Genomic DNA, 19,478 nt, shown 5'->3' on the forward strand with positions numbered 1-19,478 from the left:
AAGCTGGTATACCGAGGTATGAATTATGCCTTTCTTCACCAGTCTTTCCCTCCCAAGCCAAGATACACGCAGAGGGAGAGGTACAGTAACTCCTCACTTAAAGTCGTCCCGGTTAACGTTGTTTCGTTGCTGATCAATTAGGGAACATGCTCGTTTAAAGTTGTGCAATGCGCCCTTCTAACGTCTTTGGCAGCCGCCTGCTTCGTCTACTGCTTGCAGGAAGAGCAGCCCGTTGCAGCTAGCTGGTGGGGGCTTGGAACCAGGGATAGATTGAACTCATGTAGAACTATTTCGCACACAGCTCTCTCCTGCATGTGGGACTGGAGAAGGGAAGAGGTCTCATCTCCATGGCACCATTCCCTGCCCTCCTCAAACCATGTGCAAAGCTCTTTGTGCTCTCCAGAGTCCCCATGGAGAAGAGATTGGAGTCAGGGTAGGTGGGATGATCACTGGCTATCCCCCACTCCAGTGGTAGTTAGCTACACAAGTTAATACAGTCCCAGGTTTATTAACTTTACCATAGATTTCCCCTGCCACTACCACCAGTCAGAGTCACCAGGCCCTGCTGCAGCCAGTAGAGAATCCGAGGAGTTGAAAACAGGTTGCCTGGGGCCCGAGCCACTGAAGGGGTAGAAGGCCTTTACCCAGATGACCCTGGCATCCTGTAGGTCCACTGGGATTTACGAGGTTAAGGGAGCAGGTGGACAAACCCTTCACCTCATCCTCCACTGGACAATGAGGGAGAATCTCTGTAAGAAAATCCAAACAAGGATTTCATTGCAAACGGGCCTATTCCGGCAGGAGGAGACACCTGGCTACTGGTGATGAGGTTACTCCACCATCCCCTACAACTCAACAGCCAACAACATTTCAAGACTACACCCGAGACATTATCATTGACTTAAAAAGTCTAATCAAAAGGCCGGAAATCCTGCGAGGCGCCGATGCTCCTTTCCCACAGACCCCAGCACCACACAAGATTGGGCCATATTCTTGTTTACACTACATGATTCCTCAACAGCAGCCATGACATAACTTATTCCCCAGTTTCCATGTTAAAAAAGCCCATGGCAAACAGCCCATACACAAAGAGGAGGGGGATGGGGAGAGAAACAAAAGATATTTAGGTAAAAAGTGAAGAAGGTAAACTTGAACTTTGCTTTCTTTGTGTGTTACAACTAAATCCAGACTGTGTATCAGGAGTTAATAATATCTTAGAGCTCAAAATAAACTGGAAAGGAAGCTACTTTGTGACAGTAGGCAGGCAGCCAGGCTGCTGCGCGGGTCATTCAATCCTACTTAAGAAAGATGGTACGGCTGGCAGTGACCTCTGAGTGGCCCGTTACAGTATTCTTTTACACAGCTCACTCCGAGGTCACTACAAGAAGGCACCAGCAGGAATTCCACGTTCATCTTTTGAAACCACCCTGTCACTTATCAAATAAGACTGACCGGCCCCCTATTTGGTCAAAGGGAGAGAGAGAGGTCAATATCAGTGTCTCTCCAAGCCTGCAGGAGTCAGAATGGCTGTGGAGCTGATAGGGAGGGCTGATAACCCTGCAATAACCTTAGTTAATAGTCAAGCGACAGGCTGTGAGGAGCAGGTCAGGACGTACAGTTCAGTGTAATAGAACGAACATGTGAATGTCTGAAATACGTGCGGCAGAGGATACGGTCAGGAGGAATTGTCTGTGGTAAGGTATCTTCTTCAGGAAGAGCTGATACAGGACGTATCCTTTTCGCTGTACTGATCGCTCATGAAGAAAGCCCTTAGGGCTGAAATGCTGAAGCCACAAGCGCATTTTCAGAAGTGTCCACTAGCTCTGGCTGCCTCAGTTTCAGACACCAACTTGAGATACCTCTGGGTCTTAAATTTCTATACTTGGGGCCAAATCTCACCTCCTTGACTATGGCACACCTTGACCGTGACCCACCAATTCTGCTCGGAGAAGGGACAGGAAGTGGGACAGGATTTCTCAGACCCCACCCAAACAAAGTGGGGTCACCAAGCGTGCAGGGGAATTTGGGGATGGAGCTCCTGTATCTACCACTATGCCACTCACTGGCCATTCTCCCCATCTATCCCTTCCTGTAGCGTGTATTTAAGATCACCCATTGGTTGCATTCTCAGCATCCACGTGCAGAAGCAACATCGTCTTTTTTTTTTTTTTTTTAATCTCCCACTATTAGATAAATGCATGAGGTTAATGCTATTTGTTTCTGCAGTGTAACTCTTAAAGGATCATAGAAATCATAGATGGAAAAGCTTTAGTCCAGCTACCTGACAATGCAGGATTGCTCCCTATGGGGCATTTACTAGTCTTTTTATCCTAAGTCCCAAATTATCGGGTTTCTCACCACATTCAGGGGGTACATTTTATTCTGCAGGTGGATACCCTTCTGAGTTAAGCGAAGATAAACATACAGATGAACACACACTCACATCACTGGTGCTAAACTTTAAAATGCATTATTTTCCCCTAAATGGTCACTCTGCTATACAGAAATAATGGCTCAGAAAATCATTAGCAAGCAGCAGTGAAAACACTTACACACAATAGTATTGCAAAAATAAAACTGCAGATTGAAGCTGCATGCATTAGAAATAGCTGTGGCAGACAATAGTAATGTGTTCTCCTTTGCCGAAATTAAACAAATTTTCCTTAACAAGAGGGAAGTCTGACCTAGAGAATGTTTTTCCCCAAATACTGTACCTGAGAAAAGCCCACTCTGACTCCATTCGTTTATTTTTTATTGTTAGTCGTTTTCAAGGCACAATTTTAAATTGATATTCTTTTGGAATACCCCTATAGAATTTCACTGAGATAAAAGTGATAGCACATATAGTCAAGATCCATGAACGAGGACCGTGCACACACACACACACACACACACACACACACACATACTCTATTCCCCCATAACCTTTGCTACTCAGCTCTGTTCCCATTTCCTCTGCCTGTTGAGATTCCGCATTAAAAAGCCCAGCCTGCTTATGGAAGAAAGGGTCTAACACAAGGAGGAGCTAGAATGGAGTGTCAGAGGCCAAAAGCTACATGGAGACCTTGCCAAGTCCCAGTCTCTCTCCACTTCACTGGCCTGGCTACATTCTGCCACGGTCAGATGATGTGTGAGGCTGCAAGGCTCCTAGTCTGGCAGGCGGCCTGGTTTGCTCCAAAGACTTCAATGCTGTCATCTTAGCATTAACCCCTGATAACCTTGTCCTTTTGAGCACGGGAGTGAGTTTTTAGGTAAGCTATTTAATACACAAGTACAAGCTAGTGCCGTCAGTGGTGCTAAGGAAAATTTGCAATGCATTGTGACATTTAAAACAACAGAAAGAGTGCATGTGCTCAAATAAACTGAGTATAAATGACTTTTTTTTTAAAAATCACTATTTATTGTTTATCCCAGAGACAAATATACAATCCCATTTACACAGGAAGATTTCTCAATTTCTGATTATAATAGGATGCCAATTTGTAAATAAAGGCATTTCACAAGCAGTTATAAACTGTGTGCTCGAGGGAAGGGGGTGGGGTGGGGGGGGGACAGTCAGGATTTCTCCAGAGAAACCTTCAGAACCCTGCTACTCCCATCTAATTTGCAGGGGGTGGGAGGGGATGGGACAGGACTGTAGATCCAGCCAAATAATCGTGCTTCTATTGTGAATAGTTCTAGATTTAAAAAAGGTGCTTCTCCCAGGCTGACACAGATACCAGAAGGGATCAAAGTCATAGTGAAACATTCCAGGCCCGTCCGCTATTTCATAATGAAATGTCAGTCAGCTGCACATTGGAGCTTTTGTAGTAAAGATGAATCAAACTTGAATTAAAGTGTTCCATTAAAATAAGATGAGGTTTTGAGGTGAAAGGGTGAGGGAATGGGGATAAAAGGCACTGTCAATTTTCTCTATGTTGCTTCCTGTCACTTCAGTTTCTGTCTTAAACAAAAGTAAGTGTTAATCCAAAATGAAAAGGGGTTACGCTTGTTTTAAGCTACAACAGTGTTATGTGCCTGCCTTTCAGAACAGCCCGCCGGAAGGTCTCAATGGCACCACCCGAGGAGTTTTCACGCATCAAGGGCGTGATCTCAAACCCACAAAAGACAACAAACAACACTCCCATCGACTTCCACAGGCTCTAGATCTAGTCCAAAATGAGCATATGTCATCAAAGACACCTCCATTTGGGACTGCAATCTGTGTAACCTAGCGAGTCTGATATTTTATTAATACTCCTTAATAAAAAGCAATGATGACCAGGACACAAGCCAGCTCATCATATTTCACACACGAAGTGGCAGCTCTGAGGCCCTTTGAGGACTTCTGTTTTTGAGCAGACGCTGAGCTATCCAACATATGTGACCGCAGCTTGTTTGTTAGAAACTAAAGCACAATCACAAACTACACATCTCCTGAAGAAGATCTGAAACATTTGAAAAAGAGCCTGGCCCCGCCCCTATTTAAGGGAATTATTTTCCTTTTTATCTACAGTGTGTTTTTGTTTGTGTTTTTGTTAACTGGTGTAGTTTAAAAGAAAGAGAGTCCAGTTCAGTACTGCACAGACAGGAACATCTCCGAGTCCGGTGGGAGATTTCTTAAGCACGGAATACTGAACTGGGCCAGAGAGAGTCAGCAAAGGAAAGAGGCAAAAGAAACAAAAACCAAAACAAAACAAAATAAGAGACAGAGACTAAAAGGAGAGGGAGAAAGAGAGTGACTGAGTGGGGAGAGAGAGAGAAGACTGGCGTGTTTTTCCTTGGGAGTAATGGATTAACTAATATTGCACTAAAATCGAGCCAAGCCGCATGTAGACTCCATGGGCTTCTCTGTTCGGATTTTAACCTTTAGAAATATATATATATTTTAAACAAAGTTAACTAGGTCCCAGCGGTTTAGTACGGCTGTGCTGTCAGAGTTCCCTCCTCCCCTTTCCCAAACCTCACTCCCACCCACTCTTAGGCTTGCTCCTTTTAAAGTGCCACATACAACATGAAAGGGCAGCACCAGTGAATTAAAGGTCACCTCTGTGCATTTCAGGAGGAACCAGTTCCTTTGTGAAGACCCCCACGGGATTACGTTTTCACATTCAGCTCCTTTTTTTTTTTTTCTTCCCTTGCCAAAAGAATCAAGTCCCTGGCTCCAGGCTCCCGACCTTCCTCCCACCCCGAACTGAGCCCCATTCATTAAGCTGGCTCACTGCAGCACAGCCTAGGCCAGGAAGAAAAACAGAAAACAGAGCAAGTGAAAGAGAGGCTCAGATTGGTTATTTCAAGGGGGAAAACACTTGTAGAAGCTCTTAGTATATTACCCTCATCATTCCACACTGGTCACCCTCCCACATCCTCTCAGCTCTGCTATCCTGGTACCTCTGCCATTCATCCATGAAATTACCCTCTGCCTCCTGAAGAAGAATGAAATATATATTTCGTAGCTGGAACTGAGACTCCTTAAAAGAAAGGATCCAGCTTTCTGCATTCTTCGGGAGGACTGGATGAGCATTTTTAATGCACTGCTTTCGTTTTATTATCGTTCTTGCAACATCCCAGTCTCTAAAGATGCCATGGCGCGCCCCCACTCCCCAGGAATAGGGATGTTAACTGCAGTGTCCTGGCCCAATTCTCAAATTTCATCTGTGGTGATTGCACTTCCGCCTTCCTATATCCCACCTTTTTACCTTCAACTGGTTCAGTCTTCATCTCCCTGTCCTGCAACTGCTGCTGCGTGTAGTATGGCTGAGCACTGTTTAACAGCTGCCAATTTCCACCCCAGAGGTGGCTCTCCTCAATGGTGGCCAGAGTGACTCCTTATCCATTAAAAAGAACAGGAGTACTTGTGGCACCTTAGAGACTAACAAATTTATTAGAGCATAAGCTTTCGTGGACTACAACCCACTTCTTCGGATGATATGCATCCGAAGAAGTCATCCGAAGAAGTGGGTTGTAGCCCACGAAAGCTTATGCTCTAATAAATTTGTTAGTCTCTAAGGTGCCACAAGTACTCCTGTTCTTTTTAAGGATACAGACTAACACGGCTGCTACCCTGAAACCTGTCCTTATCCATTCAATCCCAATGCTGTGCAGTTGGACAGTCAGAACAATCTAATCAGATGCACAGCAATTTGGGGCTTTTTTTTAAATCCAGTGAAACATCCTTTTGGGATAAAGTCATAAAGCAACTCACCATATAACTCACCAGTTCTAAAGAGTGAAAAGAAGATGAGAGGATATGCTTTATGTACGGCATCTGACACCATTGTCTGTTTAAATGGAGATAAGATACAGCTTTTCCCTTCAGACAGAAATAAAACACTCCAAGTGCACCTTGACAATAGCTCATTAAAGCCCTGTTCAAATACACTGTTCTGCTACCAAAGCTTGTAGAAAAAGAAAAGAGAAAGTTAGCTTTAGAGAACTGCTGCAAAGTGCGGTTTATTTTCCTTGCTTGACTGGGTCTCTCCAGTTGGGAATTTTCAGAGCTGCACTTCTGTGTGTGGAACCAAGTTGCCAGTAAATCAGAGCAAATTCAAAACAAATGCTCTTTCATGTGGAGGCATTCGGCTTTGTTTCATGGCTTGCGTAGCTAACCGTATCCCTTCATGAGTCAACACTCCTATCGGCTCCTCATTAAACTAAATGGCTACAATTACACTGGTGGGGGGAAAGAGTGGTTAATGATCGTAAAAGTTTCCCGTTTTGGGAAGGTTTGGAAAACTTTTGATAACCCAAGACCAAAAATATATATATATACCCCAAAAGGAACAGTGCCTTCTTCTGGAAGCTGTGAGAGAGAATATTTTAATAAACCTTTCCCATGTAGAGTACCTTTGTCAGTTCTTGCTGTGCTATGAAATTAAACTTCCATAGCAAACTCCTTAAGAAGGCATTCATAGGCAAGTTATGTTATTTCCTGCAGCCCAAACCCCCACCTCCCTCTGTCCCTTCAGAGGCAGACTAGACAGACGAGATGTTATCAATAACACAAACCTTTCAGAAAGCCCCCTTTTAAAAGCTAGTACTTCCTTTACTTATTTCATGTGGTATCCTGTGGAACTCAATCCTTCTCCACCCACTCCACATATTTCACGAGGGAAAAAAAATGATCTAACATCCTTATTGTGTTGTTTTACTTCTTGTTTCTGTTCTCTTTCCAATCTCCCTTCTCCAACCCTTTCCCCCCTCCACCCTTCTTCCCTAAAGTTACAGCCACCAATAGCCCCCTCCAAAAAAAGAGAGAGAGACCAACCACAAGTTGCCCTTCTCCCCCTTCCTTTGATTAATTCTCATTAGGGCCTTTGAACAAACAATATGCTTCCCTCTCAAATAACAGGCAGGGTATATATTACACTGAAAGAAAAACAAACAAGACTCACTTAAAGACATCCACACCAAATGCAATTCCTGGAGAGAAGACACAGACACACACACACCAGCAGCAACCTACATATTTCTAAAATTCCCATCACAGGGCAATGAACTGAGTAAATGCTCCACAAATCATAAATCACTGAGACTCACTGACAGAGGAAAGCATCTTCCAACCTACACGAGACCATGCAGGTACGTATTTTCAGACAAATTATGGTTGGTTATCATAATACAAGTCATAGTATTAGTAACTGCATTTAGGACTCAGCCATGCCTCTTGAAAGGCAAAGCTGTAGTGGGGAAAGAAAGGAGGTGAATAAGGTATTATACCTTTGAAAGGCCTGATTTGCAGCTCTCTCTGAAGTCCCCAGCTGTGGAGATATAGCATCTCTGAAAATCAGACCAAAAAGGTCTGATGGGTGCTGAGAGCAGGGCACTGGGAAATGTCCTTTCATACACTTGTACAAAAGGTGCAGTCAAATGTTCTCCCCTCAACACAGCAATCCTTGTGCAGAGACACCACAACAGATCTCCCCAGATCATGCCATGTTACTAGCCAGCCACTCTGAGAGCCATACCTACCCCTTGTGCATGGGCGCCCATGTGCCCTCTCTATCACTCTGCCAGTCCCATGCAGAAGGAAATACAATATAGCCCCCGATGTATAAAATGCATATACAGTTGCCCTAATAAAAAGAACAGGAGTACTTGTGGCACCTTAGAGACTAACAAATTTATTAGAGCATAAGCTTATGCTCTAATAAATTTGTTAGTCTCTAAGGTGCCACAAGTACTCCTGTTCTTTTTGTGGATACAGACTAACACGGCTGCTACTCTGAAAGTTGCCCTAATATTTCTCAGCTGATTGCTAACCTATTATAGACAGGTCACAGGCAACCATTGCCTAGTATCATACAGGAACACAATGGCTGGAATGGAAAACACCTACTAGATCAGTTGTCCTCATGTAAGGGTATAATATACTCCACTGATGCCATTATTGAATGTACTGTAGCCAGAAGGCTGTGCAGAAACCAGTTACGCTAACCAAACAAAAACCTACAAAGATTCAAGACCACCAGTCAAATACTGCTCTCCTTATCTATACAATTAGCCCCACTGAAACCAAAGGTACCACCTGTGTAAATAAGGCAAGGGCTGGGACTGACCTTGAATTTTTCTACAAGGATACAGTTGTAATTCACCTGCTCACTTCTCTATAAATAATCTATACCCTGTAGTGAACCACTCCCAAAATTCAATTTTTCCCCATAAGGTCCATCCATTCATCCCCAGGTGCCCAATTCCTGCTGAAAGTGAGTGGGCACTGGGAACCTAATTCCCCCTTTGAAAATTCTAGCCTAAGTGACCTGTAATCTTATACTGTCCCAGCATCATTCTTACTTCATTCACAGCCTAAAACCAACAGGCGCTTTAGGTGCACTAGGAGTAAAGAGTCCTGAGCGAGTAAAGCATACCACAGATAATGTCTTACCTGAAAGCCCCCCAGGGGCTAGACAATTAGTTCCCCCTGTTTCAGTGGAGGAAGGCACAGAGTCTGGACAATCTGCTGCAGCAGAGGGAAAAAATAAGAAATTAATATATGTTAGTTTCTTAGCACGCTGTAAACAATGTCAAGAACAGAACACACATTCCAAAGTGTTCAACAGGAAGCTATTACTAATTGTCTGCACAGACACTGCCATTCATCATAATATATCCACCCTAAACTCATCACCCTTGTCTAAACTCTGCATTACCACTTAATCATTACTCAATGCACGCAAGAATTATATAAGGGCTGGAATCTTTTTGTCCAAGTCACGGGTTAATGAAATCAGGTCTCCCATCTTTTAAGTAACTAACAGAGCTCCGAAAGCGTTTAAACGGCTGCTTTGTACCTTGAATCTAGTACACAACCAGGTTGGCCAGGTGGAAATATTAAATTTGAAAGAGAGAGAAAAATAATACTCCACTTTTGTCACAAATAGTCCAATGTCAACTTTACTCCTTTGTTCCTGTCTTTTTTGCTAGTTTCATTAAGAACTCATATACATTTTCCCTTCCACTGACTGTAAATTACTTGGCTTCCCCAGCGTGTTGTGTATGCACCAAAAAGGCCTGCCTGGACCAAATTCTCTCCATGCACCACTGAAGGGGCTTTTATGGTGAAAGGAATCTGTCTCATTAGCTATTACTCTTGACATTTAGAAGTGTTCAATTCAGGGAGGGGCAAAGTTTGGCCCCCTGGTGTCCAAAAACTGCAACTGCCCCCTTTCTATAATTGCAGCATGAGGTCAATGTTGATCAACCTCTTTACTGCAGATGAACCCACACAAGCAATTTTTAATCATCTATCAGGGAAGATGCAAACATAAGGAAATACTGTGGTTTTTGCCATCAAAAAAAAAATCTAAATGTACATGCAACCCTCGGGCTACTGGCAAGTTGCCACAATTGGTTACGCAAAATTAAGGCACCCTAAATTGCATCATTTCAGCTACAAACCATCTCTTTAGCAAGGGCCACAGCACCAATAGCTAGAGTTTTTTGTCCTCCACATTTTTTCCCCCAAGCACTCACTACTGAAAACCTAAGGAAAAAACGTGTGTGTGTATAATCTCATGTTATCGGAGTAAAGTATAATCCATAACAGGAATATACAGTTTAACAGGATACACTTAATCAAACTGAAAACAATAGGGGAGACAGGAAGTGGACTTACTTGTGAAATACTGTATACTATACACTTTCTAAAATGTTTTTTAGTTTGTTTTCTATATTCTAAGGAAATATGCTTTTTTTTAACCCTGTCCACTTGTCTATCTGAACAGATGACTCCCTTGTATCTTTCCCTTGAGATCGCTCTCAAATGTTTTTGCTGATGCTTTCCCGCAACACACTCACACCTTTCTGAATGCAGGTGTCAAAAATATGGTACTGGTTTGGACTACAGACTAGTGCTTCATATTCAGCTCTAATCTGCCTTGACATGAACATGTCGCACTCCCACTTGGGAGTCAATGTGAGACCTGTGCCATACATCAAAAAGCCATAATTTGCCCCTTACATGTCATCTTGCTCTAGGGTCAAATATAACAAGATTCTTCTGCTAGCAATGCAGACAGACATTTTTAAGTAACTTGGGATCTATTCTTCAAGACTGCAGGAGAGACAGTCATAGCAATATGTCCACTTCTTCTCACTTAAAAACACACAATCCTAACCATAAAATTGCTGTGGAGATAAAGTAACCCTACAGTTTGAATTCAAACACAAAGAACAGCTCTCTGTTTCATCCTCAAGGTTGCACATTAGAAATCAGGCCTTATTCAGACCCTCCCTAAAGCCTGGACCTTTGCCTGAGCATAGCTTTGCCCACTGATTTGGTCCCTCTCCACACTTCAATTGATCCCACTCCCTAATATCCAACAGAAAATTCCTTTTATCAATTCATTTAAACCCGAGAACTGCGCTTGGACACGGGCCTCACTTTAGAATAAGCCATTACTGAATGCACTGCTCATGTTCTCTCTCACACCCCAGCAGGCATAGGCTATGCAAAAGGCATGATGATCCTTTCCTGTTCCTTGTGTTAACCCTTGGCCAGTTGAGCCTTGCCTGCTTAGCATCATCCAGCCCTCGTTCTGGCTGGTATGGAGCACTGTCATTTTTTAACATTTTTTTTATACCAGTGAAATGCTCCAAGACTGAGTGGTTCATTTGAAGTTGCTCCATGTTAGCCCTTTCACCCCAGATTTCTTTGTAAAGTGCGCCATTTCCAAACGACATGAAATCATGTTCTTCACATCAACAGTGTAATGACTAGGGGCCTGGCCCTGAGAGGTGTGCCGTATTTCCTGCTACACCTTCAATTCCCATTAAAATCAACAACACTTGAGGACCCCGAGCAATCCACGGGCCTTAGATGCTTAGCCTGAGGAGTTTTTTGCATCCTAATATGCAGGTGACAGACACACGAGAGATCCTAACTCTCCCCTGCAAACAGAAGTCAGTGGACGACCATCCAGTCTAGTGCCCAGAGTATATACTCTCTCAAGCAGAGGGGAGTGGAGAGTTAGAGCCAGAGCTAAGTTACCTCAGAATTCGGTCATGCTCACCCCCTAGGGGAAGTGCGGGAAAAGCACCTCATATTGCTCTTGGGAGACCTCTGTGACTGCCTCCAGAGGGAGCATATCCAGCCAGCCTCGGCCAGTAAAGACAGGTCAGCCTGATACACAGCCTTTTGGGGGGGGGGGGGGTGAAAGGAAATAAGAGAAAAGGGATAGGACCTTTTAATACACACTGTTAAATCGCGGGACCAGCCACCTTCACAAACTCAAACACTAGAACTATTATAAATTAGCTGTGAGCCAGGAGAATATTCCGAGTAGTAACATGCACGCGGGGCCACCAGTATCCAAGCCCAGGTGATGGAAAGAGTCATGGTTACCCCGCTCATGGATGCAAACCATGGACACGCGTTTCACTTTGCTAAAGCTCATCAGCATGGAACAGCAACCGGGGTTTTTTAGATAAACAGTATGTCAGCCTCTCTACTTTAGAGTTCATTGTTCTGAACCCCCATCATGTTGCCTCTAAAATTCTGCATATCAGACCAGTCAAGGACATCTCCGACAACCTCCCATCCCCAGTGAGCATTTTCATTTGGGGTCTGAATCTGCAGTCCTAACGCAGATAACACTGCCACTGAAGCTAATGGGAAAGAATGAAGGACTGCAGATTCAGGTTCTTAATAAGAGAATTAGTGAAAATTATTTAAGTCACAGCAAATCTGCCCATCATCTTGGAGTCTGTTCCCAGATTTGTTAGAGACATGCTGTGTGGCCTTAGCCAAGTCACCTAACGTTCCTGACTCTTAGCTGTCCCATCTGTACAGTTATTGTATTAATAAGCTAACTTACAGGGGGGGCTAGGAGGCTTCATTCACATTTATAAAAGCTTTTAGATACTTGCATGAGTGGTGCTAGGTAAAGGCCTGATCCTGCAACCCCTCCTCATGCATTAGTCCCCCTCACTTGCGTTGGAATTGTGTGTTTCTGTGAAGGACTGCAGGACCTAACCAGAAGTGCGCAAGTATTATTATTGGTACTACCATGCTTCATACCAATGTGAGATGTCCAGGTTACTGTTAGATATACTTCTCCTTAGCAGTAGCTACAGACAGTTCTTCTAGACTGTCAAGGTGTAAATGGAAAGATCTTTGCTAACTGTTTTAACTGTGCTAGTACAATGGCTTTGCCATGCCTGGACAGTCTACATTCTCTTCCTGTTTTCCCAAAGGTGGAACGCTGGTGAATAGTGAGGACAGGACTCCTTCTTGCTTAAAATGGTTCAGATTTGAACACCTTTCCCTTGTAAGCTAATATTCCTCTCTCTCACTTAACCAACCTAAGGCAAATAATATTTGACACAATGCTTGGAAATATATGAATTTGGGTCACCTAGGATCCCAGCAAGGTTCTGTCAGCCACAGGAGATAGCAATGATAGAGAACTTAATGTCTGTGTATCTCATTCTCTCCACAACAGCTTTGATGAAAGAGGAAGCAAAAGAAAAAAAAAAGAAGAAGCCAGCAGTTGTAACAACCACCTGCAATGACAGACTTATAGACTTCTGTTTGTCTCTGTCATTGTTCCATGTATTACATTATTCAGAGTTCAACTGCCAAACGGATTTTTTTTTTAATTAAACTTTTTGGTGAGTAACCAGTTGTTTTTGAGTTTCCGATTGGCAGCATTAATCACTTCCTATTGGCTGATACGAAGAACTTTTCCTTTCGAAATGGCACATTCATGTTCTGCGGCTTTTCTGTTTACACACATTTTGCTACCTTATGTCAACACTTGCTAATGAATAAATATATCACTCCACTAACTGAAAATGAGGTCCTGGCAAAGGTAGATTGGATGTTTAAACCCTGCTAATAGATTTATCCTAACATCTTTCCAGGAAACTGAAGGCAATCATTAACCCTTCTTTCCTATAGCTTTATGTTGGCTGTTATCCTCCTGAACACTTTACAAATTAGTTTATGCCCTATGCAAAAAGTCATTATTAGGGGGAAATTACATATGCAAATCTAAGCACGTGAAGTTTCTATGGAACCATTCTGTTATCCATTCGAGAATTTGTCTAAATGATAACTCTCTTTCTCTAATAACAAAATTCTTTACTACTCAGTAGACTCTTTGCCTGTGTAAAGAAACAATCCTTTAAAATCAAAGCAACTAGTAAATGTAAGTAGCACTCGTAAGGGAAGTAGGATATAATAACACGGATATCTCCTCATTAATTAGTGAACATTTGTCTAGTGTTCTTTAATGCTCAGGCAAAATATTATATGCTTTGTGACCCATTCATTTATTAAGCAGCTGTGTCTGTTTCCACATGGAAAGAGAAAACTCCTTATATTAATCAGAGTTTACAGTGGAGAAAATCAACCTGGTTAAAAGGGTCCAGTACTGAAGACACTAAATACTTTCCTATGAGGGGCTAAGCACCTTAACTTCAATGGGAGTTGACATCGCAAGAGACTCTCATCATCAGGATAGGGCCCAATGCTCATTTCCCAGGTTTCTAAAATATCCTCATAACTTACAGCACCCCCCCTTCCCCACTTTTAATAGCATTTACTGAAAGACACTTTAAAATGAAAAGAGAAACCTATCAGGCAAGCCCCACGGGGTTTTAACATTTCTTGAACTTCAGAAACTAGCCAACTCCAACAAACTGAATAGCAATAATTTTAGAAAATCAGCTATTTTAGAAAAACAGCCCTGAAACTGGAACAAACCGAGGAACAAAGCTATTTTAAACTCCCTTTTTAAAAATAAAGTACTAAGTTTACATATGGTGCTGCATGACTTTAGGACACAACCAGAAAGACAATTGTGTTATAATCAATACTTTAGATCCATTCATTCATCTTCAGAAAGATATGAAGGGGCTTGGTGGAGCTCTGCGCCTCCCTGATTTCATCCCCATTTCCGATTTTCACTAAACCTGTCTCCTTCCACAGTGCCAGTCCTATTTATCTAACACAGGGCGAGCTTGCTGCCAACCAGAAGTTTATGCAGACAACCGCAACAGAGCTTGGTGCCAGCCTCAAATGGGCTTCTGCCCTGGCACGATGCCATTCAATTACAAGCAACAGGCATGAAGAGCTATGTTAGAAACTTTTAGCTCCCCTCCATATTTTTTTAATTTGGTAATGCTTAATTACAGATGATTTTTTTTTTGTAAACGGAAGATTTATACAACCACATTTGCCAACACTTATTTGTATCCTTATTCAACAAAAATTAATGTTCCTAGAATCCTTTGCTGTACCTTGTACCAATCTAATTCCATTAGAATTCAAATACAGTGAGTTGACAAGTCATGCATTTTGCATTTACTACTTACAATTGTAAACTGAATTAGGAAGACTTTATACTTCTTGCAGATATTCATGAAGCAACGTTGGCAAAACCTACTGACTCACATTATTTTTATGTGCATACCCATCCTGAGTTTTCAAGTTACTTGGTACAAGTACATCTAGAAAAGGCAACAATGTAAATGGACTACCTACTATAGTTCCTGGGTTTTAAAACTAGAGGTTTTCTTAGCCAAATCATATACTAAATCATTGGGGTGGCAAAGGGGCAAAAATCCCACAGAAATAGCCAAAAAGTGAAATGCGTAAGAAGTATAACAAAGGAAGGAGACATCCCCCCTGAGAAAGGCATGTTTTCCCTTTTTATCTGAAGACAGTAGCCTACTTTTTAAAGGTCTACTTACCAGTTGGTTTGAGAAAATCCATTGGATATCTGGAGTAGGGTGGAGGGGGAGACTCTGGAATTAGAAAAGCACAGAGAAAATAAAGGCAGAGCCATGAGAAAAAAAGATAGGAACTTATGATAACAGTGGCATTCTTTTAGCAAAACTGTTTGTCTTAGCTCTGGGGGTTGGAGGCAGGGCAGCTAGGCGGTGATTGCCTTGATATTTAGCTGTCAGATAAACAAAAGGGGCCGCCTGGCGCCAGTCTCCCTGCTATCTGCTACTCTGGCTGTCTGATCAGGGCCTCCTTGGCTCGGCTAAAACACTCCAGCACTGGAAATCACCAACTGATCCAGACTGCCAGATAATCCTTGCTAGCTGCACACACATTTAACATTTCACAGAAAAGGGAAAAAAGAAACGGCAAGAAAAAAAAAATCAAGTGCTGCCGTTTACCTCTCCCCCCCTCCCACAACTCTACCCACTACTCAGAACTGGATGATTTCTATTCTACACCAACTAAGCAAAGTTTGCAAGTAATTGCAATGTTTAAACACGGGCGGGGGGTGGAATGCAAGTCAGGGATCGCTCTTTTAGGCCATCGGGGAGGTAGCATGGGAGTTAAACGTGCCAAAACAACAACAACAACAACAACAACAACCCATTTCCATTAACAAAAGAAAATGGCATTTGAAAACTTTCCTTTTTCTTTTTTGCCACTGGCGGATCAAACGCTGTGAAACTTTTCTGGGTCTTATTTGGAAAGCGAAGTCTGCTGACTGCAGGAGGGGGAAGCATGCTTGCATCGGACAAACTGGAACCCATAAATTATGCGTTCTCTTGTTAAGGGGTGGTGGAGGATTTGTGAACCACTAACTTCCAATGTTGGGTTGCTTTGTAAATCCCAGACTGGCTGGAAATTCTGTTAAACATTAGATCAAGGGATTCATTTTCTAAAGCAAAGCAGACCTAGATTATGACTGTTCCCTGGGACCTCTGCAAAACATCAGCCCGACATAAGGCAAAATTATCTTCTGAATATCATTTGACGGGTTCAAGGCACCTACACATTTCCCTTTTTGTACACAGCCTTCTCCACAAATACAGTAGTGAACCACATCCTTGTTTTACTGCAGGTATGAATGCACACACGGCGTTGACAAAGAGAAAACCCGCCGTGCCAGAAGAGAGGCAGGCAAAAACTGCAACCCTAACTCAGACAACACTTCCATAGGATTACGTGGGAATGTTGCCGGAGTAAAAGTGGGAAGCCTCGGCCATTATGTGTGTCACAAACACAGACAATATCATAGATCATCTGACCATCCTAAGAACCAATTTTGTACTATCCCTGCCCGGTTTTCTGTTCATACAACAGTCCCCCCCGTTCGCCACCCCTACCCACCCACCCCAGCTCTGAGTTTGTGTGTGCCTTCAGCCATACCTAGTTCACAGAGCCTGCTGAGGTGGTGGGGATTGCAGCAGACCAGCTCCGGGTGAGTTTTTCCATAAGATTCACAGCAACATAACCTCTTCACTTCCGAGCAATGCCTGAGATCTGGCCACCTGAATACTTTACACAGCAGCAAAGGGAGAGAGTACCAATGCTGACCCAGCTTGGAGTCCACCTTGCCGGGCAAGAGGAGGCAGGAGGTCCGCGCGCCCCCTTTGGACTCCACCGCTTGCAAGAGCACCTCCAGTTGTTTCTCCTTCAGCCTCTTCAGGACCGCGTGGGTCAGCGCTTTCAATTCCGCCTCCGAGCCGAGGTGAGCCTTGGTGATCTTCCCCGACTTGCCCATGCAGCAGCCCCGGCCGCCTCCAGCCCCATGCGCCCGGCTGTCCGCTGCTGTTTCACCGGGCTCACCTTCCTCCTCCTCCCCGCCGCCGGGCGCACGGCTCCTCCAGAGTCGCCGGACGAGCACCGATCGTTTGGTCCTGAACATGCGGGACGAGAAGAAGGTTTCCCGGCTAAAAAACGAGCATGTCGTCCGCAAATCATGAAGAATCCGGGATCCGAGTCCAGGCAGCAAACACAAGCAGCCTGAAATGATAGGGATGGAGTGGGGAGGAGGGTTGTTGGTGGTGGTGGTGGTGGAAGAACTAAAGCAATCTGTAACATATGCCAGTCTCTTAAAGGGTTGGGGGGGTTCCTCTGTCTCTCTTAAATCCTTCAAAAATCCACTGAAAATCTTATTTTCCACCTTTATATAGGAACTGGGAAAAAATATAAACTGAAAGACATGGGGGAGGATCAATGTTCAGTGTAACAGAAGAATTGCAGAAAACATGCCCCCCAAACAGAGAAGGGAATAACAGATCTTCTCGCGTTGCCGGTCTGTCAAAGCGATTGCAAAACCTTTAGATCACATTTGGTTTCAGACGAGGATGACTGTTTGAAATAAAAAAGAAAAAGAAATAATAAAGGTCTTCCCCGCCCCCCCAAAATTTTTTGTTGCAAAACCAAGGCACAAGATTAAAAAAAAAAAACTATTTCCTTAGTAATAACATATCCACAGATTCCATCAAAAAAGGTTTTGGGGGGGATTGGGAAAAAAGGAATTTCTATAACATAGGGTGGATTTTTTTTAAAAAAGAGCCAAAATAACGTAGCATGTTTTTAAAACCCTAAAATTTGGACGTTGGAATTAATAATCAAAATGTTTTAAAAAATAAAAATGCATCCAAGAGTGTTACATCCTTTAAAAAAAAAAAGCCCAACTCGTCCTGTTCCTTTTTTTCCTTCTTCTTATCAAAGATTTTAATCCACAAAAAAAAATCCTCAAGGCGGTTGCTAATATAGATCTATGTATTTTAAAAAAGTGGGGAGTCTGTCTTTCCTTCCAAAAGGCTTGATCCGCTCCCTCTCTGTCTGCCTGTCTTTCAGAAAGACCAGGAGCTAGGGACAGGTTTTGGTTTTTTTTAAATACAGTTGCCCCCACCTCTCCTCCCACCCAGCCCTTAAAAAAATAAAAGCGACGGACGGGTGAGAAGTGACAGGGGATGATCCTATAATGACAGGAGCTGAAATGATCACCAGCCCCCCCAGTCTCTCCGCTGTCTCGCTCTCTCTCTAGTAAATGCTAATGCAGCCTTTAGCTCTTCGTCCTTCTCTTCTGGCTGCAGCTCCCCTCCTCCAAGGCAGCCTTTCCAGTCCTTGCATCGGCTACCAACACACACAGCACACACACACTCACAAAAAAAAAGCAGTTCCTTTCGCTTGGCTCGCCCGGTTTGCTTTGCTTTTTTTTTTTTCCTCCTTCCCCTCCTTTTTTCCACTCCCTTCTTCCTTCACGGTGAGCTCAGTGGCGAAGATCCTGTCTCCCCCATGCACACCTTCTTTCTTCCCTTAAGCGAGAGAGGGGGAGTTCCTTGTCCTTTGGAGGGGGTGGCCTGCGAAGAGGAGGGGGGGTTTCCAAATGGAGGTGGCTATTACCTAGCAGTGCCCAGGGTCTCTCTGCCTCTGCGTCTGGGCGGCTGCTGCTGCCATCCGCCAGCTCTTCCCTCTAGCCAGCCAACAGCCTCCTCCTCGCTGCTTTGCCTCGGTGACGCGCAGTATCGCGGCCCAGCCCCGGCCCCCAATCACGTGGGCGTCTAGACACCCAGTCGCTTTAAAAAAAAAAAAAGTGATTGTGTTGCGCAAACAACAGCTCGGGTTTCTAAAAGCTATTTTTTTTTCTGAAGTCTGGAGAGAGCGAGAGGAGGGGAGCGGGCAGGGGAAGTGTATAGAATTCACATCCCATTCAACCCATACATCCATTCTCTTTTTTAAAAAATGATCAAGATGCAGTGCCCCAAGGAAGTGATTGCTCATGGAGATGGACTCTTTCTCAGTGAGATGCTGCTGTTAGGGGTAGTTGGGTAGAATTTTTTTTGGGGGGGGGGGGGTTGCATTCGCATTCAAAAAGAGTTTGCAGTCTCATTCTTGACATTTTTGTTTTTCTGCATGCTAGATGATGACTGTTATTTGTGGCTCCTTTTGCATTGACGTTAGTGGCAGATTTGTTTTTTGTAGGGTGCAGGTGGAGCAGGGGGTTGGGCCCTTCGTAAAGAAAATGTATAATGAATACAAGAGGTTCTTGCATAAAAGATGCTTTTCAGATGGGTAATAAAAGGGGGGTTGGAAAATACCCAGAAAAAGTCAGAGCTAAACCCTGGAATCAGATTGTTCAGTGTCGATCCCTGTGACTGTCCAGAGGCCCTGTATCTGACTGCAGGATGGAGGCCTAAGACCAGGGGTGGGCAAACTTTTTGGCCCGAGGGCCACATCGGGGTTCCGAAACTGTATGGAGGGCAGGTAGGGAAGGCTATGCCTCTCCAAATAGCCT

General features: G+C 43.7%; 1 protein-coding gene across 3 annotated transcripts in view; it reads right to left on the reverse strand.

Annotated features, from left to right (window-relative positions):
* Positions 1-18,732, reverse strand: part of SMAD7 (SMAD family member 7) — a 41,644-nt gene extending 22,912 nt beyond the window's left edge. The window contains exons 1-3 of one of the 3 annotated variants that reach the window (XM_008166041.4): positions 16,598-18,732; positions 15,175-15,228; positions 8,864-8,938 (exon numbers count right to left, since the gene is read on the reverse strand). In XM_008166041.4, coding sequence (XP_008164263.1) covers positions 8,864-8,938; positions 15,175-15,228; positions 16,598-17,096 — 628 coding nt within the window. In that variant the 5' untranslated portion in view covers positions 17,097-18,732. The remainder of the gene's footprint in view (positions 1-8,863; positions 8,939-15,174; positions 15,229-16,597) is intronic. The other 2 variants (XM_065598712.1, XM_065598713.1) reach the window with 2 other exon arrangements.
* Between the last annotated feature and the right edge of the window lie 746 nt (positions 18,733-19,478).

This window comes from Chrysemys picta, chromosome 6, assembly GCF_011386835.1.
Source record: "Chrysemys picta bellii isolate R12L10 chromosome 6, ASM1138683v2, whole genome shotgun sequence".
In the NCBI taxonomy this organism is placed as follows: domain Eukaryota; kingdom Metazoa; phylum Chordata; order Testudines; family Emydidae; genus Chrysemys; species Chrysemys picta.